The sequence below is a fragment of the Mobula birostris genome, chromosome 12, assembly GCF_030028105.1.
Source record: "Mobula birostris isolate sMobBir1 chromosome 12, sMobBir1.hap1, whole genome shotgun sequence".
NCBI lineage: Eukaryota > Metazoa > Chordata > Chondrichthyes > Myliobatiformes > Myliobatidae > Mobula > Mobula birostris.
Genome location: NC_092381.1, coordinates 67283212 through 67310310, shown reverse-complemented (window position 1 = coordinate 67310310; position 27099 = coordinate 67283212). Strand labels below are relative to the sequence as shown.

Below are 27099 nucleotides of genomic sequence, written 5' to 3'. Positions count from 1 at the left end.
TCGTACTTAGTGGCTAGCTGTATTGCTAAGGCTAAGAAGCCTTTCACTGTTGGTGAAGAATTGACTCTGCCTGCTGCCAAGGACGTGCTGTGAACTGTTGGGAGAAGCTGCAGCTAACAAGATGGCACGGGTTTCTCTTTCAGCTACTACAGTTTCAAGGAGAATCGATGACAGTGGAGGACATCGAAGCACAGCTGTTGGAACGGCTTAACGAATCACCATGGTATGCTATCCAGGTCGACGAGTCTACCGATGTCAACAACAAGGCAATATGTGTGATATATATTTCAAGATGATGTGCACGAGGGTATGTTGTGTGTACTGCCGCTGCCAACTAACACAACTGGGGCAGAACTATTCAAGCCTTTGAATGACTACATGTCAGGCAAACTGGATTGGTCATTCTGTGTTGGACTATGCACAGACAGGGCTGCAGCTATGACTGGACGGCTGTCTGGTTTCACTACCCGAGTCAAAGAGGTTGCTCCTGAATGCCAGTTTACATATATTAAATTCATTAGATAAGCCCTTTTAGAAACAAAATTGAGTGTATTAGCCGCTTATAAGTGACATATAGTTGATTTATCATCTATATTCCGTTTGTGATTAACACGTCCCCCCTCCCTGGTCGGCCGGTCCGCAAGAATATTGTATTAAACTGGCCTGCGGTGCAAAAAAGGTTGGTGACCCCTGGTCTAAGGGATGGCTTTTAGAACAGCTTGTTGAGCCCACCAGGGGATTGGCTGTGCTGGATTGGGTGTTGTGCAATAATCCGGAGGTGAGAAGAGAGCTTAGGGTTAAGGAACCCTCAGGAAACAGTGATCACAATATGATCGAGTTCACATTGAAATTTGAGAGGAAAAAAATAAAATCCAATTTGTGGCTATTTCAGTGGAATAAAGGAAATTACAATGGCATGAGATGGGAACTGGCCAAAGTTGACTAAGGACAGCAGAGCAGCAATGGCTGGAGTTTCTGCGAAAATTGAAGGAAGTGCAATACAGATACATTCCAAATAAGAAGAAATTTTCAAAGGGAAGAAGGGCACTACCATGGCTGATAAGTGAAGTCAGAGGCAAAGTAAAAGCAGAAGAGAGGGCATACAAGGAAACCAGAGCTAGTGGGAAGATAGAGGATTGGGAAGCTTCTACAAACTTGCAGAAGGAAACTAAGAAGGTCATTAGGAAGGAAAAGATGAATTATGAAAGGAAGCTGGTGACTAATATCAAAGAAGATACTGAAAACTTTTTTAAGTATGTAGAAAGTAAAAGAGAGTCAGAGGTAGATATAGGACTAATACAAAATGACGCTGGAGATATTGTAATGAGAGATGCAGAGATGGCAGAGGAACTAATGTGTATTTTGCATCAGTCTTCACAGTGGAAGACATCTGCAGTATACCGGACATTCAAGAGTGTCAGGGAAGTGAAGTTTGTACAGTGAAAATTACGACTGAGAAGGTGCTCAGGAAGCTTAATGGTCTGAGGGTGGATAAATCTCCTGGACCTGATGGAATGTATCCTTGGGTTCTGAAGGAAGTAGCTGAAGAGATTGCAGAGGCGTTAACAGTGATCTTTCAAGAATCAATAGATTCTGACATTGTACAGGATGACTGGAAAATTGTAAATGTTACTCTGTTATTTAAGAAGGGTGGGAGGCGGCTGAAAGGAAACGATAGATCTGTTAGCCTGACATCAGTGGTTGGGAAGTTGTTGGAATCGATTGTTAGGGATGAGATTACAGAGTACCTGGAGGCACATGACAAGATAGGCCAAAGCCAGCATTGTTTCCTGAAAGGAAAATCCTGCCTGACAAACCTACTGCAATTCTTTGAGGAAATTACAAGCAGGGTAGACAAAGGAGATGCAGTTGAAGTGGTGTATTTGGATTTTCAGAAGGGCTTTGACAAGGTGCCGCACGTGAGGCTGCTTAGCAAGATAAGAACCCATGGAATTACAGGGAAGTTACTAGTATGGGTGGAGCATTGGCTGGTCAGCAGAAAACAGAGAGTGGGAATAAGGAGATCCTATTCTGGTTGGCTGCAGGTTACCAGTGGATTTCCACAGAGGTCAGGGTTGGCACCGCTGCTTTTTACAATGTATGTCAATTATTTGGACTATGGTATTAATGAATTTGTGGCTAAGTTTGTCGATGATACAAAGATAGATGGAGGAGCGGGTAGTGTTGAGGAAATGGAGAGCCTGCAGAGAGACTTAGATCGTTTAGGGGAATGGGCAAACAAGTGGCAAATGAAATACAATGTCGGAAAGTGTACGGTCATGCACTTTGGTGGAAGAAATAAACGGGCAGAGTATTATTTAGATGGAGAGAGAATTCAAAATGCAGAGATGCAAAGGGACTTGGGAATCCTTGTGCAGGATACCCTAAAGGTTAACCTCCAGGTTGAGTCCGTGGTGAAGAAGGCAAATGCAATGTTGGCATTCATTTCTAGAGGTATAGAATATAAGAGCAGGGATGTGATGTCTCATGAGACCACACGGAATATTGTGTGCAGTTTTGGGCTCCTTATTTTGGAAAGAATATACTGACATTGGAGAGGGTTCAGAGAAGATTCACGAGAATGATTCCAGGAATGAAAGGGTTACAATATGAGGAATGTCTGGCCACTCAAGCTGTATTCCCCGGAGTTCAGGAGAATGAGGGGAATCTCATAGAAACATTCCGAATGTTAAAAGGCCTGAACAGATTAGATATGGCAACATTATTTCCCATGGTAGGGGACTCTAGGACAAGAGGATTGAAGAACGTCCATTTAGAACTGAGATACGGAGAAATTACTTTAGTCAGAGGGTGGTAAATCTGTGGAATTTGTTGCCATGAGCGGCTGTGGAGGCCAAGTCATTGGGTGCATTTAAGGCAGAGATAGATAGGTTCTTGTTTAGCCAGGGCATCAAAGGGTATGGGGTGAAGGCAAGGGGAGTGGGGATGACTGGAAGAATTGGATCAGCCCATGATTGAATGGCGGAGTTGACTCGATGGGCCGAATGGCCTACTGCTCCTATAGCTTATGGTCTATGGTATACGCTATTACTGTTTTCAATGGACAGATACAAAAAAGGCATGAGGAAAAGCAAATCTTTACCTGTTCATCCATCAGACTTTTTTTCTCTTAGGTGCGAGTAGATGGGTTTAATTACACTGGTATGGGAAATTCTACCAGCAAGAAGGATGCCCAGACAAATGCTGCTCGAGATTTCGTTAATTACCTGGTTAGGGCTGGAGAGATGAAAGCAGAAGAAGTTCCCAGTCTGAAGGTGAGTACACTTTGACTAACTCTTCCTTTTCCATATAGAGTTTGTATTTAAAAAATGAGTGAAACAGACATTTAGAACTTAATGTATGTTTTCTGTGTTTGTCCTCTGTTGTAGAAGCAACTCTGAATGATACTAAATTTTAGAATATAGGTAATATAAAGAAAATCAATGTTTTAATTTCTGTCAGCCATTAAGATACTTCTACCTATTATTTTTCCTTCAACTTGTATATTTTGATAGAAAGTATATTACAGTAGAATTTCTGAGCTTGTTTTTACCTGAACTTAATATATAAAACATCTAAAATCAGTACTGTTTGCTGAATATTTACAGTTGATTTAAATTTGATAGGGAAATGAACCTAGTGCTGTTGATGGGAGTGATGGTGTGCCAAGGGACTCGCCTTCAAGTGTTCCTCAATTAGCTATAAAGCAATCACCTGGTGAGTCTTTCCTTTTTTCTGGGAGTGAGGCTGGCTGTTCCAGGATTCTTATAATGTATTATAATTATTCCTGTATGTGTGATTGCTAAAGGAGAGAAAAATCAGATTAAAGCTGAAAGTTCAATTGTTTTATTTAATGTGAAAGGCTCATAATTTTGATAAGATGGTGAAAAGTAATATATTCATTGGTAAATGTCTCTGCTGGTGTCATTTGTTTTGTATTTCTTATTTAGTATTTGGTTGCAATGAGATCAGCATTTTCTGAGATACTCAAGAATATAGAATAGTACTGCACAGGAACAGGCCCTTCAGTCTACAGCATTGTGCCAAATCAAGTAAAAATAGCAGTTTTCTGTCCTGCCTTCAGAACATGGTGACAGGTGCTGTTTTCCTTGTGCACAAGCAAAATAAACTGCGTGTGAATTGTAAGAGTGTATGTTCTAGGTCCAGTTTTGTATTTATATATTTATTCATTCATTCATTCATTTTATTATCAGCAATGACACCAGTCAAGTCATGCCTTATTAACTTGATTGAATTTCTTGACAAGTTGAAGAGAGTGATTGATGGAGGTAGTGCTGTGGATGGTGCCTACATAGATTACAGTAAGGTATTTGACAAGGTCCCTCATAGGACGCTCATCCAGAAGATTAATATAAAAGGAATCTATGGTGAATGGCCATTTGGATCAGAACCTGCTTGCCCATAGAAGACAGAGCACAGGTTGAAGGGACATTCTCACTAGAGGTCTATGATTAATGGTGTTCCACAAGAACCTATAGTGAGACCTCTGCTGTTTTTGATGACCTGGATGAAAATGTAGATAGATGGGTAGTAAATTTGCAAATGATACCTAGATTAGTGGCACTGTGGATAGCGTAAAAGACTGGCAAACACAGCAAGATATAGATCATTTGCAGATATAGGTGGAGAATTGGTGCATACAGTGTAACCTCTCCAAATATGAAGTGCTCCACCTTCATAGGTCAAATGTAAAGAGACAATACAGTACACTGTTTAGGTCAAGGAGATCAGCATTTTCTGAGATATTCAAGCCACCTGTCTAGCACCAACAATCATTTCACGGTCAAAGTCGCTTAGGTCACATTCCTCTACCATTCTGATGTTTGGTCTGAACAACAACTGAACCCCTTAACTGTGTGTGCATGCTTTTATGCATTGAGTTGCTGTGACAAAATCGGCTGATTAGATATTTGCTTTAACATAAAGGTGTACCTAATAATGTGGCCACTGAGTGTATATTAATGTTTTATTGCTAATGAATTGGTGGTATAGTACACTGCGAACATTTTAACACCAAAACAGTAAATTAATGCTGTCTTCATAAACATGTGCCTCACACTTTGTCAATCTGTCAGTCTTGAGGCCATCCCACTCAAGAGACGTGGTAATATTATTTTGTAACTGTATGTGCTAGTCCGTAACTACATTACTTGCACATGTGTATAGCTAGGGTTCCTGAGACTCCTGCACAGTGCCGTATTTGTCAATGTGTAATGGAGAGCAAGTTTATAAATCTGGCGTGGACAAAGGATGTTGGGAATGGTGAGGGTAGAGTGCCGTGGGAGGAGTCTGAGACAAGTGGCAGAGGAGTGTCGGGGCAGGGGTTGGCGCAGGTGCAGACACACCCAGCCCTGAGACACCAGGCAAGGTAATTTGATTCCAAACAATTGGTTTAATGATCATTACAGAATGTCTCTCTGGTGTTTCCCACTCCATTCCCTTTCCCTTCTCCTTTTCCCAACCATGATATATCTCTCCCTGTCCCCTTATCAGTATCAGGTTTATCATCATTCAGTTATGAAATTTGTTTTTATTTTTTGCAGCCAGAGTACAGTGCAATACGTAAAATTACTGCAGTATTGTGTAAAAGTTTTATATATTTTAGGCCTATGTATGTATGCTATGTTTTGTACCTTGACCCAGAGGGATGATGTTTCATTTAGCTATATTTATGTGTATGGTTGAATGACAATAAATTTGAACTTGAAGAAGGTTTCTAAATTTACCACAGGATATAAATCAACTTGGAAGATTTAATTTGAACAAGTGCAAACTGAGGCATTTTGGGAAGTTAAACCATGCCGGACATTTCAGTAAATGGTAGGGCCCTCTGGGGCGGTGTTGTTGCTGGGATGCATGTACATAGTTCCTTAACAATTGGGAACACAGGTAGAGTGTGCAGAAAGGAAAGAGTATGGCAGGCTTGTTTTCATCAGCCGAGGTCTGTGCATGAGTTTTGGGACATCATGTTACACGTGTGCATTAGCTAGGCTACAGAGTCACCTCACATAGGAGGGATGTGATTAAACTTGAGAGGACATAAAAATTCATAAGGATATTATCTAGGTTGGAGGGCTTGAGTTATTGTGAGAGATTTGACTAGATAAGTCTCTTGGCTGGAAAGAAGATGTGATTGTTAAAATTCTGGGAGTCATAGGATAGTGTCTATTTTTATAGTAGCAGTGTCTATATCTTAAGGGTATGGGTTTAAGGTGAGAGCGAGGCAATCAGAGAGATTATACTGCATGTAAATAAAAGTATTAGTATCTGGAAAGAGGATCCAGAAGCAAGAACAGTGAAAATTTTAGAGGCGTGTAACAGGTACAGGTTTCCCCCGCCACCTGAAGGTAGAGCGTTCCTGTGAAACGGTTTGTAAACGGAAATGTCGTAAAGCTAAGAAGCAATTACCATTTATTTATATGGGAAAATTTTGTGAGCGTTTGCATACCCAAAAGTAACCTACCAAATCATGACAAATAACACATAAAACCTAAAATAACAGTAACATATAGTAAAAGCAGGAATGATATGATAAATACACAGCCCATATAAAGTAGAAATACTCAGAGGCGATACAATCGGAAATCGGCACTGATCTGGGCCGACAATTACGTGTCGGCGGCACCTATTTAATTAGCTTGTTTAGTTTGGCTTTTTTCTTAAAGATGTGCTGTGTGCCTCCTGGCTACCGTTACATTCTCCGCGAATCGGTACAGTATCTGTCTGGGGCCCGGGGCTTGGGGTGGTGGGACATGGGTGTCATCTCATCATTGATCAGGGCAAGCAGCTCATCTTCTCCTATGACTGCCCGCCTCGATGTTGAAGATCGAGGTTCGTCGTCTGCTGTGGCTGATGTGGAAGGCTTGCTTGACTGCTGAGTCTCGCGCATTTTTCTATCATACAGTTGTTTGTAAGGACTCAAACCATCCTGCAAATATCCCCTAAACCTACGTACCCTTTCAAAATTAAAGTCGTACTTTTATCATTGCAGCAAAAATCTCACACAGCTGCTTCACGTTCAGTTCGCTACTGCATTCGGTTTCGATTGTTATCCTTTCCTCTTCCAATTGCATCAGCTCTTCATCTATCAGTTCTTGGTCATGGGATGCCAAAACCTCTTCAACATCATCTTCGTCAGCTTCCACAAGCCAAACTCACTTTGTCCTTGCTTCATTCACCACGATCGAAATGCTTAATTATGTCTAGTTTTACACTAAGTGTAACACCCTTACGAGCTCTTTTAGGCTTTTCCGATACCTTAGAACTCATCTTGCTAACGGCTGCTCACAGGCACATGTTAAAGCAATGCCATTCCGAATCCGGGGGAGAGCGGCTGCTTGGGGCGCGTGCTGCCTTTTATCGCACACTGATTTTTTCACGCGCTGATTTTTTATTGCGCGCTGCCTTTCTTTGTAACAGTGAAAACACCTTCTGAAAGTGAAAACGGTACCAATGTAGGTCTTTCGTAACAGTGAGGTTTCGTAAAGCGAACGTTCGAAAAGCAGGGTACACCTGTTGAATGAGCTTGCGGTGGAGTAAATGAAATTAATATGGAAAGTAAGGTTAATGCAGATTGACATGATGGTTGGCATAGATGCTCTGGGCTGAAGGGCCTGTTTCTATGCAGTTTATCTCTGACGTTATTGTGGTTAAATAGTATAAAAAGATATATAACCAATATTGCTTTAAAAATTGTTATCTGGTTTCTGGTTTTGCAGGCCATGGAGGAGGATTTGGTGGTTATTGGGAACGTGGAGCCAATTTAAAGGAATATTATGAAAAGAGAGATGAGCAAGAAGCCCAAGCAGTAAGTCATTGTGTTCTTAATGAGAACTAAAAATGGTAATGTGAAAGGTATTCAGCATCTTCATTATCACAGTTGGATTTTTTTTTTCACCAAAAACACAAATACATGACTTGCATGCATTTAGTTTTCAGCTTGAAACAAATCCTATTGAAGCAAAAAAATGGAAGTACCAGAATGAAGGCTGCTTGTTTGTTTTATTAACATTGTGTTTTCTTTAATTTATTTGTCTATTTTGTTTTGGTTGCATATTATGAGTATTATATTGCTTGTCAATAAAACAGATGTTTTACAGTGCCTTGGTGAAAAAAGTATTTGCTGATCTGGACTAGATCTTCATTCTCTGATCCATAATAAGGGCTTTGGGTGAATATAATAGATTTTGATAATTTAGGGTTAGGGGAAACTAAGATTTTCACTTCTATAGTTCAAGTTCATGCTTAATTGTCATTCAACCATAGATAAATGTAATGAAATGAAACAGTGATTGGGACCAAGCTGCAAAACTCATTGCCAACAGTGCACAGCAGACTACACATAGCACAAATAGCACTTATGGTTATGTTTTCAGAAAAACATACCCGGCACACACAAAAAAGTATAGCCCAAGTCCTGAGTGGCGTGACTGTAGATTGCTCTGGTCCAGCTTGTTCTTCCACTGAGCGAACAGTGGAGGGCAGTATTGACAGAATGGGCCAGCCTCCAGCCCAGTACTGGTTCCAGCGTGCCCAACAGAGGCCACTTCTCTCTCCCACAGCACCTCGGCCTTTCCTCCCCTGGGCGGCTACAACTGGTGAAACTGTGGCCTCTCTCTAGTCCTTGCCACAAACAATGCAGTGCAGATCCCCAGTTTTTGATCTCTTCAGTGGACTGGACTTGCAGTATTCTACATTACCAACAGAGCCTAGTGATCACAATAAAAAAAAATCAAAGCCAATTACTCACTCCATTTGTTGGATCGCGTAGCTTCTTGGCAAAATGGTACGCAACAAGTCCAGGTGACAATACAGCAGGACGCATTAAGTCCAGCTTTGTTGTTATGGAACAGCTCGCTGATGGGATAGTCCTGCAGTACTTGTTGTTCTTAGTATCCAACAGTGAATTGCAAATGTAAGAGTCATGCAGGACGAACAAATACAGCTTTGATTGGATCCAGTGTCACTGCTGCAACTGAACACATCACCATCTTACTGGCAAAGATATTATGCAATGCACAGAGACAAATTCAGATTTTACTATTAATGAACAAGCATAAATGAAAGCATGGGCCATTGACCAACTTCGTCTGATGCTTTTCCTTGCTTAGATAATGCTGTATGTTGAGACTGTGGTTCATCAAATATTGTGCAGATGTTAGAAATTTGAAGTAAAATTAAAAGTTGCCAAAAATACTTAGCAGGCCTGGGTATTTCTGTGGAAAGGGAAGCAGATAATTTTCTTTTTTTCTTTGGTCCATTGGTATACCCCATAGCACCTTATACTTTCTTTTATCGTGCAAATTAGAACTTATTTTTGACTTCTTCTGCTATTGTTAAAAGGTTATCAGTTATTTTATCTTTATTTATGTTGCCTATTCATAAATAAATTTCTGATTTTTTTTTTTGTTTTGTCTTCCTTTATTTTGCACATGTCTAAAACAAAACTTAATTTTTCCTAGACACTGGAGTCGGAAGGCTTGGATTTAAATGCTGGTCTTCATGGTAACTGGACGCTTGAAAATTCCAAGGCTCAACTCAACCAATTCTTTCAAAAAGAGAAGATTCAAGCTGACTATAAATATTCTCAAGTGGGACCTGATCACAACAGGTTTGCTATATTTTGGTTGTGGAGTAATCAATTTGAGTAATTCTACATTATTCATATTCAAAGCTTTCATTTCATGCAATTTTCTACAGATTGGGTTTCTGTGATAGACGCAATACATCTAATGTCAACTTGTCCACATTGAAGATGGTGCTAATTGTCTTGCTTTGATTCAGATAGAATTAATCTGTTTAAAGGAATCTATAGAGATGAATAACTAATACATCCATGTAAGCTAACTAAGCTGAATGATTGGATCAAAAATTTAAAAAGCTATATTATATTTCTTGTTTTCCATTTACGTGCAGAAGATAACTGTTCTGCATATTCTTAAGACTATAAGAACTGTATGTTTATAATTGTCATAATCGGTTCTCTGCTAACACATTTACTTTGTTATTAGGAGAATAGATTGACATTCCATTCCAGAGATTTACTTTCTTTGTTATAACTTTGCTATACTACAAGGGTGCTGAAGGGATAGACATTTTGGATGAACTATTGTCCAAGACCCAGAATGAATCTTAAGGTGGGCGTAAAATATTCTAGCCAACATGCCTCAACCAATTTAAGAGTGTATCATAAAAAAAAGAGTCAGAGTAGGCCACGTGGCTCCCTGTGCTTGATCTGCCATTCCGTAATATAATAGCTTATTTCTGCTCATATCCTTTGATTCCCTTGATGTTCAAAAATGTAATGATATCCATTTATAATCCTTTGGTAAGTTATTTGAAACTTCCAGAACTCCCAGGGTGAAAATATTTCTTCTCATCCTAGTCCTTAATGATCAAGACCATACTTTGAGACTCTTCTGTGCTTCTTGACATTACTAGCCATTGGGAACATCTCTGCATCAAACATGTTACATTCTTCAAGAGCTTTGTGTTACTCTGAGGCCACCTTTCTGATACTTTCCATTAACTAATCTTAGTTTTTCAGCTACTCATTCATCTTGACTTGCAGTTTTAAAGAAGATTTTCCATAAGAATCAGGTTTAGTATTAGTGATATGTTATGAAGCATATTGCTTTGCGGTAGCAGGACATAGTAATACATAATATTTAAAAAGTAAATGGTGCAAGAAGAGAGCAAAAAGATGAAAATGAGGTAGTGTACGTGGGTTCATTGTCCATTGAGAAATCTGATGGTGGGGAGGAAGCTGTTCTAAAACATTTGACTATGTGTCTTCAGGCTCCTAAACTACTTCCTTGGTGTACCAATGAGAAGAGGGCATGTCCTGCTGCATTTGTGATGATTTGAAGATGTCCTCAATGCTGGGGAGGCTAGTGCCCATATTGGAGCTGGCTGAGTTTGCAATTTGCTGCATCTTTTTCCGATCCTTTGCAGTTGCCCCTGCATACTAGGTGGTGATGCAACTAGTTAGAATGCTCTGCACAGTACATGTATAGATAATTGTGATAATCTTTGCTGACATACCAAGTCTCCTCAAACTCCTAATAAAACATAGCTACTGTCATGCCTTCTTGGTAATTGCATCAATATGTTGGGCCCAGGATAGCTCTTCAGAGATGTTGACACCCAGGAACCTAAAACTGCTCACCTGTACCATTGCTGTATCCTCAATGAAAACTGATGTGTGTTCCCTGAACCTCTCCTTCCTGAAGTCTACAATCAATTCCTTGGTCGTACTGATGTTGAGAGCAAGGTTGTTGTGACACCACTCAACCAGCTGCTTTATTTCACTCCTATATGCCCTCTCATCACCATCTGAAATTCTGCCAGCAACGGTTGTGTCATCAACAAATTTATAGCTGGCGCTTGAGCTGTGTCTAGCCACACAGTCATGGGTGTAAATAGAGTAGAGCAGTGGGCTAAGCAGACATCTTGGAGGTGCGCTGGTGTTGATTGTCAGCAAAGAGATGTTATTTCCCATCTGCACTAACTGGTCTCTCGATGAGGAAGTCAAGGATCCAGTTACAGAGGGAGGTACAGAGGCCCAGGTTTTGGAGCTTGTTGATTAGTACTGAGGGTATGATTGTGTTAAACACTGAGCTGTACTCAATAAACAGCAGCCTGATGTAGGTATTGCATGTGGTCAAGGCTGAATGAAGAGCCAGTGTGATTGCGTCCGCTGTAGACGTATTTGTGGCAAGTTGATTCTCGCCATGACCAGCCTCTGAAAATACTTCAACACAATAGGTGTGAGTGCAACTGGGCAATAGTTACTGAGGCAGCTCATCTTGCTCTTCTTGGGCCCTGGTATGATTGTCACTGTTTTGAAGGAGGCGAGAGCCTCTGACTGCAGCAGTGAGAGATTGAAGTTATCTTTGAACACTCCTCCCGGTTGGTAGGTACAGGTTTACAGTGCTCTTTCAGGTGCATTATCAGGACCTGATGCCCTGTGAGGATTTACCTTCATGAAAGATGTTCTGATGTCTGCCTCTGAGACAAAGATGACAGGGTCACCAGATGATGCAGGGATTCACATGTGTGGTTTTATTATCTCTTTCAAAGTGTGCATAAAAGGGGTTGAGCTCATCTGGGGGTGAAGAATAACAGCAATTCATGCTTGTTTGGTTTTTCCTTGTAGGAAGTAATGGTCTACAAATTCTGCTAGTGCTGATGTGCATCTGATTCCATCTCAGAATTGTTTTTTCGCTCTTAAAATAACCCTCTCTAGGTTGGACCTGGACTTCTTGCACAGTTCTGGATCACCAGTCTTGAATGCCACATAAGTCGCGTGCATCTGTATCGCAGTGGAATAAAGGGAATTACAGAGGCATGAGAGGAGCTTACACAGGTGGATTGGAGGAAGATTCTGGTGGGGATGACGACAGAGCAGAGGTTGCTGAAATTTCTGGTAACAGTTCACAAGGTGCAAGATAGATATGTCCCACAGAAGGTGTGGTTCTCAGTGGCAGAGATAGGCAACCGTGGCTGACAAGAGAAGCTAAGGAATAAAAGCCAAGGCCAGGCATGTAAGGTAGCAAGAGTGGGAAGTTGGATGGTTAGGAAGCTTTTAAAATCCAACAAAAGGCAACTAAGAAAGCTATAAGAAAGGAAAAGATGAAATGTAAAGGCAAACTAGCCAATAATATAAAACAGGATACCAAGAGATTTTTCAGTTATATAAAGAGTAAAAGGGAGGTGAAAGTTCATATTGGACCACTGGAAAATGATGCTGGTGAGGTAGTAATAGGGGACAAAGAAATGGCTTATGAAAATAATGGGTACTTTGCATCTGTCTTCATTGTGGGAGACAGATGCAAAGGCTTGTAAGTGTCAGGAAGCAGGAGTTCCAGGCAAACACGAAAGTCACCTGGACCAGATGGACTACATCCCAAAGTCCTGAGAGAGTTGCTGCAGAGATAACGGATGCATTGGTCATGATCTTTCAAGAATGACTTGATTCTGGCATGGACCCAGAGGACTGGAAGATTGCAAATGTCACTACTCTTTGAGAAAGGAGAAGGGCAAAAGAAAGGAAATAATAGGCCAGTTAGCCTAACCTTGGTGGTTGTGAAAGTGTTGAAGTCTATTATTAAGGCTGAGGTCCTCAATGTCCCTCTTGTACTGCAATCTTGCTCCGAGGTCTTCAGTTTTATAGAGAATGTATAGTCGTGAGTGGGAGTCTTAAGGCCTCTGCGTTTCAATTGTACCTGTAGCCCAATGTGCCTTCTCTGCTTCGGTTTTCGTAAAGGAGAATGGCACTCGCGATCTGAGTCTGCTGTCTGGGGTCCATCAAATTTGAGGATCAATAGGTTTTCAAAAATGACTTAAAACTATGTTGCTTACTGAAGTATCCATGGTGATGATTCCTATTGGAGCTGCATGCAAAGTGCCGCCACTTACAGCGTCATCTTGAGACAGTGCTTTATTCCATAAAGTCAGTTGCTAAATGTTTGAGTAATTTCCTTCTGTTTTCCCCAAGTATAATTTCTTGTATCTCAGTCTGTAAAAGTCTGCTTTCCTTTACAACACATACAGAATGTTTGAGGAATTCAGCAGGTCAGGCAGCATCTATGGAAATGAAGAAACAAGTTGATGTTTCAGGCAGAAACCTTTCTTCAGGTTTGGAAAGGAAGGGGGAAGTTGCCAAAATACAAAGGGGGGAGGGGAAGGGTGACTAGCAGGAAGATGACAGGTGAAGCCCCGTGGGTGGGAAAGTTAAAGGGTTGAAGAAGAAGGAATCTGAGTGGACTATGGGAGAAAGGGAAGGAGGAGGGGAGGTTATAGACAGGTGAGGAGAAGACCTAAGTTGCCAGAGTGGGGAATAGAATAAGGGGGAAGGGAAAAAAAAATATTGGAAGGGGAAATTAATGTTCATGCCATCATGTTGGAGGCTGTCTAGATGGAATATGAGGTATTGCTCCTCTACCCTGAGAGTGGCCTCATTGTGGGAAAAGTGGAGGCTGTAGACTAACTTGTTAAAACAAGAATGGGAATAGGAAATTCCACTTTTGACAATGAAATGGAGGTGCTTGACTGAGCAGACCCCCAATTTATTATCAGGTTTCACCATTATAGAGGAGGCCGCATCCGAGTGTCAGATACAATAGTGGTCCCCAACAGATTTGCAGGTGAAATGTTGCCTCACTTGGAAGTACTATTTGGGGCCCTGAATGGAGGTAAGGGAGGAGGTGAATGGGCAGGTGTAGCATGACTGTCTGTTGCAGGGACATGCGCCAGGAGGGAGATTAGTGAGGAGGGACAAATGGACAAGGGAATTATGGAGGGACTTACTAATTGATCACTTACTGCTATATCTTATAATTTAGTTTCCTAGTCTACCATTGCCAACTCATACTTAATGCCTCAAGTTTGCTTCATTTTGCATTTAAAACCCTGGAATTTAATATTCCCAAAGTAAAACAGATTGTTCTTGTTATAATAAAAGTGATACCACTTTTAAATTATTTTTATGTAAAGGAGTTCAGGTGAACTGTTAATGATATTACGGAAATATATTTCATTAGATTGCACGAATTTCTTGTATTTCTTAATTGTCAACTGGCACTTGGTTGTGTAGCTGTCCAAGTTGGATTTGTTTCTTGCAGAATTATTTAGTTGTAACTATAGGTTAGTTACTAAAGGGCAAACTAAATATTTCTGTATTTTGCCAAATTGATTTCAACTGTACCTCAGCAATGATGGGTAGATGTGTAAATAAGCTTCTAGACAGTTGTAGTGCCACAGTAATAACGTATATTAAGTGCAAAAAAGACTTGAGAATTCTCTGACTGTTTGACTTACTATCGTGCCACACAATGCTATGTAATGATCATCAAGAGGAATGCCAAAGAAAATGGCAGCTTGAGGGGCCAGAAAAAATAATAAGCTTTTGAGGTTGGTTGTGGCAAATCTACTGGTACTGGCACCTCACTAAATATCATTAAACTATTGTATGTGGAAGGTTAATATAACGTGAAGTTTATAATGCTAAATGAACGTAGAATAGAGAATATAGTTTGTCACATTGGTTTTGTTGAATCGATTTGTAATCTTAAGGAACTATTCTATAATGGATTTTTGTTATTTATGTTACGGTATTTATCATTTTCACCTAAATTTGATACTTGGGTTGAAGAGCTACTGTTGACATTCAGCTGTCTCAAGCATGCCTGCAGGTCAGAGGCAGGAGCTTGTGGGTTGTTTGTTGACTCACATAGGTAACTCTCTCTTAGTCACACAAAGTCCTGACTTAAATACTGGAATGCTCTATCGAAGAATATTTAGAAAATCAGAACGCTTAGAAATTTGAAATAAAAAACAGAAAATACTGGAAGTCTGAAATTTAAGTAGAAAATGCTATTTTCAATCAATATTGGAGACAGCAAAGAGTAACACTTCAGGTCAGAGTTCTGATTGAAGAATCTGTGAGCTGAAATATCACCTGTTTTTCTCTGTATACAAATACTGATCTACTCTTATTACTTTCACCAGAAAGGTTGTGGCAGTTTAAGAAGATGACTAATCTTCTCCTGCAAGGCAGTAAAGGATGGTTAATAGATGCTGGCCTTGTCAGCAATGCCTTCAACCCATTAATGGAAATTGCCTTTTTACTAGATTTTGAGTACGTCAGTATGAAAACAGAGGATTAAATGTACTGACAATTAAACTCAGAAAGATTTGTCATAGTATGTTTCTCCTAAATTCTATTCCAGAGGAGCAAAACAAGATAATATATTTCATACTGATATGTAAAAGCCAGTATAAAGTTTTTAAATTATTTTTTAATGAAAAATAATGTAATGTCTTACCTGTGAAAATTTCTGTTTGCTTGTCATGGTTATGATACCAGTATGTTTCTCAGCCAGCCTGCCTTGTTGTATACAGCTTTCTAGGGGGTAAGTGCCAGGTACCCCTATGAATGCTAAGAAAAGTTGTATATTGCAGTGAACATCTGCAAATTGGGGAGAGTAATCAGCGAACCTTACTTTACTGTTGCATTGCATCCAGGTGACATCCCTGGGGACGGGGGGGCGGGTTGTAATATTATGACTTTCCTGAGCCAAACAGCAGGAGTCTGCTGACAAATATGATCCTCTAATTTTTATTTTTTTAGAAGTTACAATGGTTAGTATTTCTGCTTCTCCTCTCAGAAGGTTACAAAATTTGTTCTTTGGTGGCATAGAAAGTACAAAATGTTCTGAGAACAAGTAAGGGCAAAATATTATTGATGCAAGAGACATGAAACGAAAATGAAAAAATACTGGAAATACTTCATGTCAGATTGATGACCTTCAAGCTGAATGCTGAAAAGTTAGACTTAATGAAGTTTTAAGACACTGGGGAAGTAGGTAAAGCAACAAACCTCAAGAGAAATGGAAGAAATAATTTATAAGTGAATGAAGAGGGTAGTAATGGGACAAGTAAAGAAACAAAGTTAACTGAGGAAGTGCATTTAGAAAACCAGTATCACCTGAAATTGCCAGAGAAAAACAGCATGCTAGAAATATAAAATAGAAATGCTTATTATCTAAAATTGTTGAATTCATCATTGAATCTGAAAACTTACTGGACAATAGTGGTAAGTCAAAGAAACAAAGAAATGGAAGAATATGTGAAGGTGAGCAAAGAAGGGAAATTAGCAACAAATTTGATTCGTTGTTCAGTTTGATGCAACTATCCGTGTACTGGAAAGGAGATGTAGAAGTGGGTTCGTGTTTGACTTAATGAATGTTTTGTGTAATGCACATAGAATCAGATTTAATATGAAATATGTTGATTTGTGGCAGCAGTACATTGGAATACAATATAAAAAAATTAAATTATAGTTAAATACACTGTAATAAGAAAGCAGAATAAAGGTAAAATAGAGGTCGTGTGCATGGGTTCATTGTGTGTATACACAGACAGACACACACACACACACACGCACACACACACACACACACACACACACACACACTCACTCCCTGCCCCCACCCCTGCCGTACTTCTAAATGAAGTGAAATATAAACTAGTGATTGGGGTGATTAGTAGGTTTGCGGACATCACAAAAATTGGTGGAGTTATGGATGGTGGAGGTTTTCAAAGGTACAGTAACTGTAGATTAGTTGATGTGAACAGGGAAGTGGCAGATGGAGTTTAATCAAGAGAAGTGTGAAGTGTTGTACTTTTCAAGGTCAAATGTAAGGGGAAGTACATGAAATTACACTGCCCTTAGGAGCATTGATGTACAGAGCAATCTTGGAATTCAAATCTATATCTGCCTGAAACTTGCAACGCAAGTGGAGTGGTGAAAATGACGTACGGCTTACTTGCCTTCATAAATTGGGGGATTGAATATAAAAGTAGTGTCACAGCTTTATAAAAATTTAGTTAGTGTTGTATGCATTCTTGTTATTATATTACAGGAAATTTGTGGAGGCTTTGGAGGGGGTGCAGTAGTGGTTCACCAAGATATTGCCAGGATAAGAGTGTATTAGTATAAGGCGAAGCTGGACAAACTCAGAATGTTTGGAACTTCGGAAAATGAGGATTTTATTTTTTCCATGTGGAATGTCAAAGATCAGAGAGCATGGTTTTAACATGAGAGGAGGAAATTAGGTAAAGGAGTGACAGGAGGTGTGCGAGACAATTTTCTTTACACAGAGACTGTAGGTTTCTGGGGACGTGGTGTTGTGGGTGAATGGTGGAAGTACAGTGGTGCTTGAAAGTTTGAACACTTTAGAATTTTCTTTTTCTGCATAAATAAGATCTAAAATGTGATCAGATCTTCACTTGTCCTAAAACTAGATAAAGAATAACCAATTGAACAAATAACTAAAAAAAATACTTCTTCATTTATTTATTGAGAAAAATTATGCGATATTACATGTATTTGTTTGAAGAAGTATGTGAACCTATGCTTTCAGTAACTGCTATGACTCCCTTGTACAGCAATAATTTTAACCAAACATTTCAGGTAACTTGATTAGTCCTGCTTGCAAAACTGCTTCAACTCTGGGATGTTTGTGGGCTTCCTTGCATGAACTGCTTGCTTCAGGTCCTTCCACAACATTTCTATAGGATTAAGATCAGGACATTCACTCGGCCATTCCAAAACATGAAATTTCTTCTACTTTAACCATTTTTTGGGGTTGTTGTCTTGCTGCATGGCCCACTTTCTCTTGAGGTTCAGTTCACGGACGGATACCCTGACACTTTCCTATATAATTTGCTGATACAAGTCAGAATTTATAATTCCATCAATGATAGCAAACCATCCTGGTCCCAAGGCAGCAAAGCAGGCTCAAACCTTGGTACTACCCACCACCATGTTTCACAAATGGGGTGAGATTCTTATGCTGGAATGCATTGTTTGCTTTTTGCCAAACATAATGCTTCTCATTTAAGCCAAAAAATTCTATTTTGGGTTCACTGTCCACAGAATGTTCTTCCAGTAGCTTTCTGGCTTATCCACGTGGTCTTAGATGGATAGTAATGTTCTTGGGAGAGTAGTGGCTTTCTCTCTGCAATCCTGCTATGCACACCATTTGTTCAGTGTTTGCCTTCTGGTAGACTCATGAACACTGACATTAGCCAATGCGAGAGAGGCTTGTAGCTCCTTAGATGTTACCCTGGGTTTCTTTGTGACGTCCTAGAATATTATACGCCTTACTCTTGGAGTGATTTTTGTAGGTCGACCACTTCTGGGGAGAGTAAAAATGGTGTTGAATTTCCTCTATTTGTACGCCATCCGCCTGACTGTGGATTGGTGGATCCCAAACCTTTAGAAATGGTTTTGTGTCCTTTTCCAGCCCGCTGAGCATCAACAGTTTTTTTTCTGAGGTCCTCGGAAATCCCTTTTGGTCTAGGCATGACAAACTTCCAAAAACCTGTGTGGTGAAGATCATACTTTGATAGTGAAGACCCAGGTTTATGTTCTTTAAATAGGGCAGGGTTTCCCACACTCAAACCTGATTGTCATCCCATTGATTGACATACTCGACTCTAATTTCCCCTTTAAATGAGCTGATAATCCTAGAGGTTCATGCAATTTTTCCAACAAATACATGTAAATTGGATCATTTTTCTCAAAAAGTAAATGAACAAGTATAATGGTTTTTTGTGCTTTTTGCCTAACTGGGTTCTCTTATCTGTTTTTAGGACTTGCGTGAAGATCTGATGATATTTTAGGTCATATTTATGCAGAAAGAGAGAAAATTCTGAAGGGTTCACGAACTTTCTGGCACCACTGTAGATATAATAGTAACATTTAAGAGGTTCTTTAGAAGGTATTTGAACATGCAGGGAATAGAGGGTATGGATCATATGCAGACAGGTAAGATTAGTATAATTCAGCTTTGTGGTCTGTACTAATTGACCTTCATGGTCAGCACAGACATTGGGTTGCACTATTCTGTGTTCTATTCATTGTATTTTCCTTTAGTAATATCAAATTATTTTGATAGACCATTTATGACCCCTTTATTTTTCTCTTTCATCCCTAATCATTATTTAATCTCTTGTCACCCAGCCAATCTTTTCTTTCCTTATCTCATCCCTATTCTTCTTCACCACATCTGCATCTTTAAACGAATTTCTAACTTTTCCAGCAACACACATAAAAGTTGCTGGTGAACGCAGCAGGCCAGGCAGCATCTCTAGAAAGAGGTACAGTCGACGTTTCAGGCCGAGACCTTTCGTCAGGACCAACTGAAAGAGGAGCTAGTAAGAGATTTGAAAGCGGGAGGGGGAGGGGGAGGGGGAGATCCGAAATAATAGGAGAAGACAGGAGGGGGAGGGATGGAGCCAAGAGCTGGACAGTTGATTGGCAAAAGGGATATGAGAGGATCGTGGGACAGGAGGCCTAGGGAGAAAGAGGGGGGATGGGGGGAGCCCAGAGGATGGGCAAGGGGTATGGTTGGAGGAGCAACACCTTATATTCCGTCTTGATAGCCTCCAACCTGATGGCATGAACATTGACTTCTCAAACTTCTTCTAATGCCCCACCTCCCCCTCGTACCCCATCCGTTATTTATTTATATACACACAATCTTTTTCTCTCTATCCTTTTTCTCCCTCTGTCCTTCTCACTATACCCCTTGCCCATCCTCTGGGCTCCCCCCCCCCCTTTTCTTTCTTCATAGGCCTCCTGTCCCATGATCCTCTCATATCCCTTTTGCCAGTCCACTGTCCAGCTCTTGGCTCCATCCCTCCCCCTCCTGTCTTCTCCTATCATTTTGGATCTCCCCCTCCCACTTTCAAATCTCTTACTAGCTCCTCTTTCAGTTAGTCCTGACGAAGGGTCTTGGCCAGAGACGTCGACTGTACCTCTTCCTAGAGATGCTGCCTGGCCTGCTGCATTCACCAGCAATTTCTATGTGTGTTGCTTGAAATTCCAGCATCTGCAGATTTCCTTGTGTTTGCGTTCTAACTTTTCCAGTTCTGATAGATGGTCATTGATCTGAAAAGTTAATTATCTCTCTTTCCACAGATGCTTCCTGATCTGCTGAGTATTTCCAATATTTGCTAACTTAAAATCATTATAAATTAATTGTAAAAGCCTATTGGGGTAAAGTTTCAGAGATATGCTTTAATAAGGTGCAGTATTTACTGACTTATTAAATTACAGTTTATTATGTGGCAGGTATGTTGATATAAATTTTCTGGATTTAAGTGACAAACCTGTCGCTCCTTTATTTAGTTTCTCATGGGAGTGTGGTGACACCAGAAATCTCTTTTGCAAACATGTGACGTTGCTTAGGCTGCACTAAGCTGTCACATGGTATCCTTCCATTGTAGGAATGATGGTTGAAGCAATCATACACAGCTATTGATTTCTGGTGTCACTTTTCCTGTAGGTATTCTGGGGGACCTAGGGCTGATGGAGATTGGATCTTTATTTTGAGCTTGGCAGAGAAACATACTGGCATCCAAGAATGGTCGATATTGGGCCTATAAACAGGCTCCTCTGAATCGTGAAGTTGCAGTGCTTGATCTCAGTTGACCAAATATAGGATCAGAAGTGAGTTGGACAGATTTAAAAAAAAATGCATGTTACATATCAATGAAAACTGTGTATACCAAGAACTAGATTCCTGAACAGAGCAATAAACTGAAAATTAATTCTTTGGGCACACAATTTGCTGTATTCTGAGCTGCATGACCAAAATTTGTCTGTCAGTGCATATGTATAAAGTATGGAGCATTTGAATACTAAGAGAATACCATCTTTAATTCTTAGATGAGATTTTCTGGAAAGGAAACTAGTTCCAGCACAACAGTTTTCCAATTGAATGCTAATGTGTAATTGAAGAAATTAATCACTTAGAAAATCGCCAATGTTACAAGACCTTTTATTTCATATTAAATGATGAATGTGTTTTTCTAATATTTGTCCCACTGACATTTTGTTAAGTGATGGGTTGTAGCAACTTAATTAAGAAATTCTTTATGCAACCTAATTTCTTTATTTGTTTATCATAATTTTATTTTTTATCTGCATGTTTTAAAGCTTGTATTTATAATTTAAGTCTTTATTAATTAATTATGTGGGTTAATGGACAATTTGTTTCCAAATTATTATGCCTGCAAAGTTTTGAGCACCAGTAGTAAGAGTACATAGTTCTTCAAAAACCTATGAAACTCTGTGTTTTCGGTTAGTTTTCGTTTATTCACTACATCAGTTATCCAGCTTAAAGAAAACATGGATTCTCAAAAGCTTACAGAGTCTATTAAACACTTCTTCACCCAAATGAAAGCAGCTGCTTTTATTTTACAAGAGACAAATATCAGCATTATAGAAACTGCTGTATTTCACCGTAATGTACAACAGCACCAGACTGTGCATTGGACATTTAAAATGTATTTCAAAATGCAGTTAATAATGTATTTGATTCAAGTTCAAAACTGATTTTTGTTTTTATTTGTGGATCAAATTTCTTTTATGCTATTCAATAATTTTACATTGAATAGTAGCTATGTGCTGAAGTTTCTGTTAATGTTACACACAGCTATCCCCTTAGTGTTTATAACTGGTTTATCCCTGGATTTTCTTCCTAATTCCATATTTCAAATTAGAAAGTCACCTTGAGGGCAGTTATGAGCTTAAACATTTCATCTTTAAATACCTTTTGTGTCAATAGTGCCATCTATTGTGCACTATTCTGAATATTTCTTCTACTTCATTGAAATTGGTTTTGCTTGTTTTGGATTTGGTCTGGTTTACTAAAAGATAGAATACTTTGGATGTGTTAAACCTCCCTTAAAAATTTGAGACCATGTCCTTCTCTGAAATGAGAAGTTCAGCAAGAACCTTCTACGTCTCCTTCATTAAATCATTAATTTAAAGATATTCAGATCTATTCCCCTTAATCAAAATGTCTTGTAAAAAAAAAATCCACAAAATAATGCACATTTTGGTAATGCCAATAATGTGTAAATGCTAAAACGATGGAGTTAATTTGATGTTGTGCATGTCATTGCAGGAGTTTTATTGCAGAGATGACTATTCACGTGAGACAGCTGGGAAGAAGTAAGTAGCACTTACATGTAGATGTGAACAGCTTTTGATGCTAAAGTTTGCATGGAACTATTAAAATAAGGGATGATCTGCTGTATAAATGTTCCAAAAGGACTTGAGCTTCTGTATTAACAAATGAAGCATGTTGAGAATGAAACTGGGAGAATATTGCCACAAGGCAATTTAGAAGTTTTAATTTCAATGAAGATGAAATGCGGTGCGGAATAAACCCTTGCGGCCTTTTGAGCTGTGCCTCCCAACAAATCCCGATTTAACTCTAGCCTAATCATGGGACAACTTAGTGACTATTTAACCTACGAAGCGGTACATCTTTAGACTGTGGGAGGAAACTGGAGCACCCAGAGAAATTCCTCCCACAGTCTAAAGACGTATCTACAGGGAGGACTTACACACTCCTCACAGATGACGTTAGGATTCAACTCTAAACTCAGGTTCCCCAAGCTGTAATAGTGTTGCGCTAAAAGAAGTTAAAAAAAAACATTTTGAGATGATTACCAATTCGCAATAAAGATATTTTGCAAAAGTTGATAAACATTAGTATATAACTATGAGTTCTTGTTGTCTTATTCTTTTGCTGTTTAAGTGCTGAAGTATTTAATTGCAACTTTTCTTTAATAAATTTAGAATTGGAAACTGCCCGACAGAATAAAATGCAGATGATTAGCATAACGTTAGGAGTAAGCCTGAGGTCTGAAATTTAGGAAGGAATACACATGTATACTCTGTTGAGAAAATGTTTTTCTAAGCACCAGTAACTTGAAGATGAGAATATTGTTGGAGGGAGGTTTTATACTGTCGATCCATAATTTATCTTAGTGGTTTTTGTTTTAAGGTGGAATTTTGATAGGGGTTTATCATAAATGTGAGTGCGTGTCTGTTCCACAGTGGCATGAGGCACTAGCAAATGAAACAGGAAACCATGTGATAACCCAAGTAATTGGAAACATTCTGATCCAGGAACAAAATCTTCTGAGTTCTGGCCGTCATCCAATTCAGGATTGGTTTCCTGAAGTGTCTTTGAATTTTGGTCTGGACAAATTCATGTCAGTATTTATTTGGCATTGGAGAATTGCAAAATAAGAAACGTGTGCTTTTTCTTTACACTTTTTTCAATACTCTGTTCTACTCCTACTAGATGCATAAGATTACAAAGAACGTCAAGTTTCCATTTACTGGTCAGTCTTATTTAGAGCGCCAACTTACTAATTATATTGCATCCTTGTCAATCACTTCCAATAATCTAATGATAACCACAAAATGTCCATATGACTGATTTTATAAAGCAAGCTGCTGTAAGCCAATGCAGGTAAAACACACTGTAGGGTTAACTAGTACATTATTATATGTTTAACATTCAACATTTAGTAAGACAGCTGCTATATATTTTTAAAAGAATGTAATTTTTTTTGTATAGTCTTAGAATCATACAATACAAAAACAGGACCTTCAGCTCAACTAGTCCATGCCAACCAAACTCCTCATCTAAGCAAGGCCCTAAACCCTGGGAAAAAGATTGACATCACCTTATCTGACCCCCTCATGATTTTATGCACCTCTAAGACTGTGCTTCATTACCCTACACTTCAGTAAGTGAAATTCTAACCTCTCTCAACTCTCCCAACAACATCCTCAAATATCTACTCTGCATTCTTTCCAGCTTAATGGCATCTTTTCTTTCGCAGGGTGGTCAAAACTCGCAATGATATAACAGTTGCCACCCCAACAACATCTTGTACTATTGCAGTGTAACATCCCAACTTCTATACTCAATCATAAACACATGAGGTTCTGCAAATGCTGGAAAACCAGAGCAACAAAAAGAAAATGCTGGAGGAAGTCAGCAAGTCAGGCAGCATCCATGGATAAAGAATCCAAGAATAAACAGTTGACATTTTGGGCTGAGACCCTTCATCAGGACTGGAAAGGAAGGGGAAAGAAGCCAGAATAAGGTGGGGGAAGGGGAGGGGTACAAGAAGGTAAGGACAGGTGAAACCAGATGTGGGGCCAGTTAGGTAGGTGAGAAGGGGAGGTGATAGGTGGAACAGGTTGAAGTGGTGGAACAGTTGGATAGGCTGAAGAAGAAGGAATTTGATAGGAGAGGACAGTGGACCATGGGAGAAGGGGAAGGAGCAGAGGCACCAGAGGGAAGCAGGTGAGGAGAAGGGAAGGGATATGAGGAGAGCCAGAATGGGAAATGAGAGAAGAGGAGGGGGGAGAAATTACTTCTTCCACGTAACCAGCAAAAAATTAGACATTGCTCAGGCCCATGTGAGTATACCTTTGGAGGAAGTGGGAGGAGCTGCTGAAAGAAATTGTTGAGGGTGAGGATCGATTCTGCCAGATGTAGGAGGGAAGTGCTAGACGGAAACTGGTTAGGTCTGCTGTATAGAAAGAAGTGCAGAAAATGGGGGATAGAAGTGTATAGGGACCGGACATCCATAATGAAATTGAGGCGATCAGGGCAGGGGACTTAAAAATGAATGAAGAGTTTGAGAACATATGAAGTGTCATTTATATAGGTGGAAAGGGACTGAACCAAGGGGGACAAAAAGCAGTCAAGGTGTATGCACAAGTGTTCAGTGGGGCAGGAGCAGTCAGAAATAATGGGCCTGCCCAGGCAGTCAAGTTTGTGGATCTTGGGTAGGAAGTAGAAACGGGTAGTGTAGTATAAGGGAACTATGAGGTTGGTGGCAATGGATGGGAGATCTCCAGAGTCATTGAGGTTGGTGATGGTGCAGGAGACAATGGCCTGATATTCCTGAGTGGGATCTTTTTCAATGGGAGTATAAAGGAAGTTGCCTGGGAGATGCTGCCTGGTCTAAGCAAGATAGAGGTCAGTCTGCCAGTCTGTCAGACTCCACTTGTCTACAGGTTTGATGGTGAGCTCGTGATTGGTGGAGAGAGAGTGGAGAGTAGTGCATTTTGAAGGTTCAAATATAAGAGAGGAGTGTTGAAGTCAGAACGGTTGATGTCTTGTCAGCAGTTAGAGATGAAAATATCCAGAGTGGGCAGAAGACCAGAATAGGATAGTTAAGAAGAGGAAGAGGGTTGAAAATGGGAGAAGGTGGCATTGGTGTTGGGTGGGGAGTCCTTGCTAAAGAAGTAGGCTCATAGACGGAGGTGACTGAAGAAGAGGTCATTGTCCTTGGACACATGAAGTACCACATGCCAAAGACATTCACCTACCTGTGACACCACTGTCAGGGAACCATGTATTTGTATTCCTGGATCGCTCCACAGGGCCTTAAAGCTCCTAACCTCATTTTTCTTCCCAACACCTCACACTTAACACAATTAAACTCCATTTGCCATTCCTCGTCTAGCTTGCCCAGCTTACCAAGATTGCTCGGTTGATCTTGTTAACAATCTTCATTGTCTACACCACCACTTAATTTAGTATCATCTGCAGATTTGTGTGTCTTGTACATTCTCATCCAAATCTTGATGTAGATGACAAATAGCAATGGGCTCAGCACTGATCTAGATGGAACAGCACTAATCATGTGCTTCCAATTCAAAAAAAATTTCCGCCATCATCCCCTGCTTCATCAAGCCAATTGTGTATCTAGTTAGCTAGCTCTGCATGGATCCATTTGGTCTAATTCTCCACAGCAGTCTACCATGTGGAACCTTACCAAGAGCTTTACTGAAGTTTAACGCTTTGCCCCTATTGACCACCTTGGTTACTTCTTTTTAAAAAAAAGTTGCTTAAATTGTTGAGGTGTGTTTCTAAATGTGTGCATATCTTATCAGTCAAAATCCTCTCATAATTACCTACCACAGATCTTAGACCTACTGGTCTATACCAGTTGCTCTTCTTAAGCAAAGGAATAACATTAGCCACCCTCCTGTCCACTAATAATGATAACATGATGGTTGAAAATTAAGTTACAGTTCCAGCTGGGTCAAAATCATGGAATTCCCTCCCTAGCAGCACTGTGGGTGTACCTACATCTCAGAAGGCAGCTCATCACCACCTTCTCAAGGGTAACTAGGGATGGACAATAAATGCTGGCTTAGCTGGTGACACCCACGTTCCTGTAAATGAATTTTTTTTTAAATTAACTCTTCCTGCTTGTCACCACCACATTCTAAAATGTGTTTTTGAAGTTGTGTATTCAAATATACCTGGAGTCAGAAAATTACGTACCAAGTAACTCAGTGGGTGATGAGATATCAGGTATTGTAGTCTGACATGATTCTTAATCACTTAGATTGAGAAATCTGAATAATTAAAAATAAACAATGCATGCTGAACTTGTAAATGTATCATTCCCTTCCTTTAGAAATCACAGCCCGTGAACATGGTTCAAACAAGAAACTGGCTGCACAATCGTGTGCACTGTCATTGGTCCGACAGCTTTACCATCTAGGAGTGTTTGAAGCTTTCACTGGACATACAAAAAAGAAAGAGACAGAAAAAGTAAGTAACTTGATGACTTGCATAGAGTAAGATTACTTATGAATATTGCTATTTGGGAAAAATGCAGCAATTTACAAAAAGGATTAGATATTTGTTCATCAAATTTTCCTTCTAT

At 39.7% G+C, this 27099-nt stretch overlaps 1 protein-coding gene across 4 annotated transcripts in view; it reads left to right on the top strand.

Moving 5' to 3' along the window:
* Positions 1-27099, top strand: part of dhx9 (DEAH (Asp-Glu-Ala-His) box helicase 9) — a 95037-nt gene that overhangs the window by 20345 nt on the left and 47593 nt on the right. For 3 of the 4 annotated variants that reach the window (XM_072273980.1, XM_072273979.1, XM_072273981.1), the window contains exons 3-8: positions 3135-3275; positions 3627-3717; positions 7740-7828; positions 9483-9631; positions 22506-22552; positions 26848-26984. In XM_072273980.1, coding sequence (XP_072130081.1) covers positions 3135-3275; positions 3627-3717; positions 7740-7828; positions 9483-9631; positions 22506-22552; positions 26848-26984 — 654 coding nt within the window. Of the gene's footprint in view, positions 1-3134; positions 3276-3626; positions 3718-7739; positions 7829-9482; positions 9632-20957; positions 21044-22505; positions 22553-26847; positions 26985-27099 lie in introns of those variants that run through there. The other variant, XM_072273982.1, reaches the window with a different exon arrangement.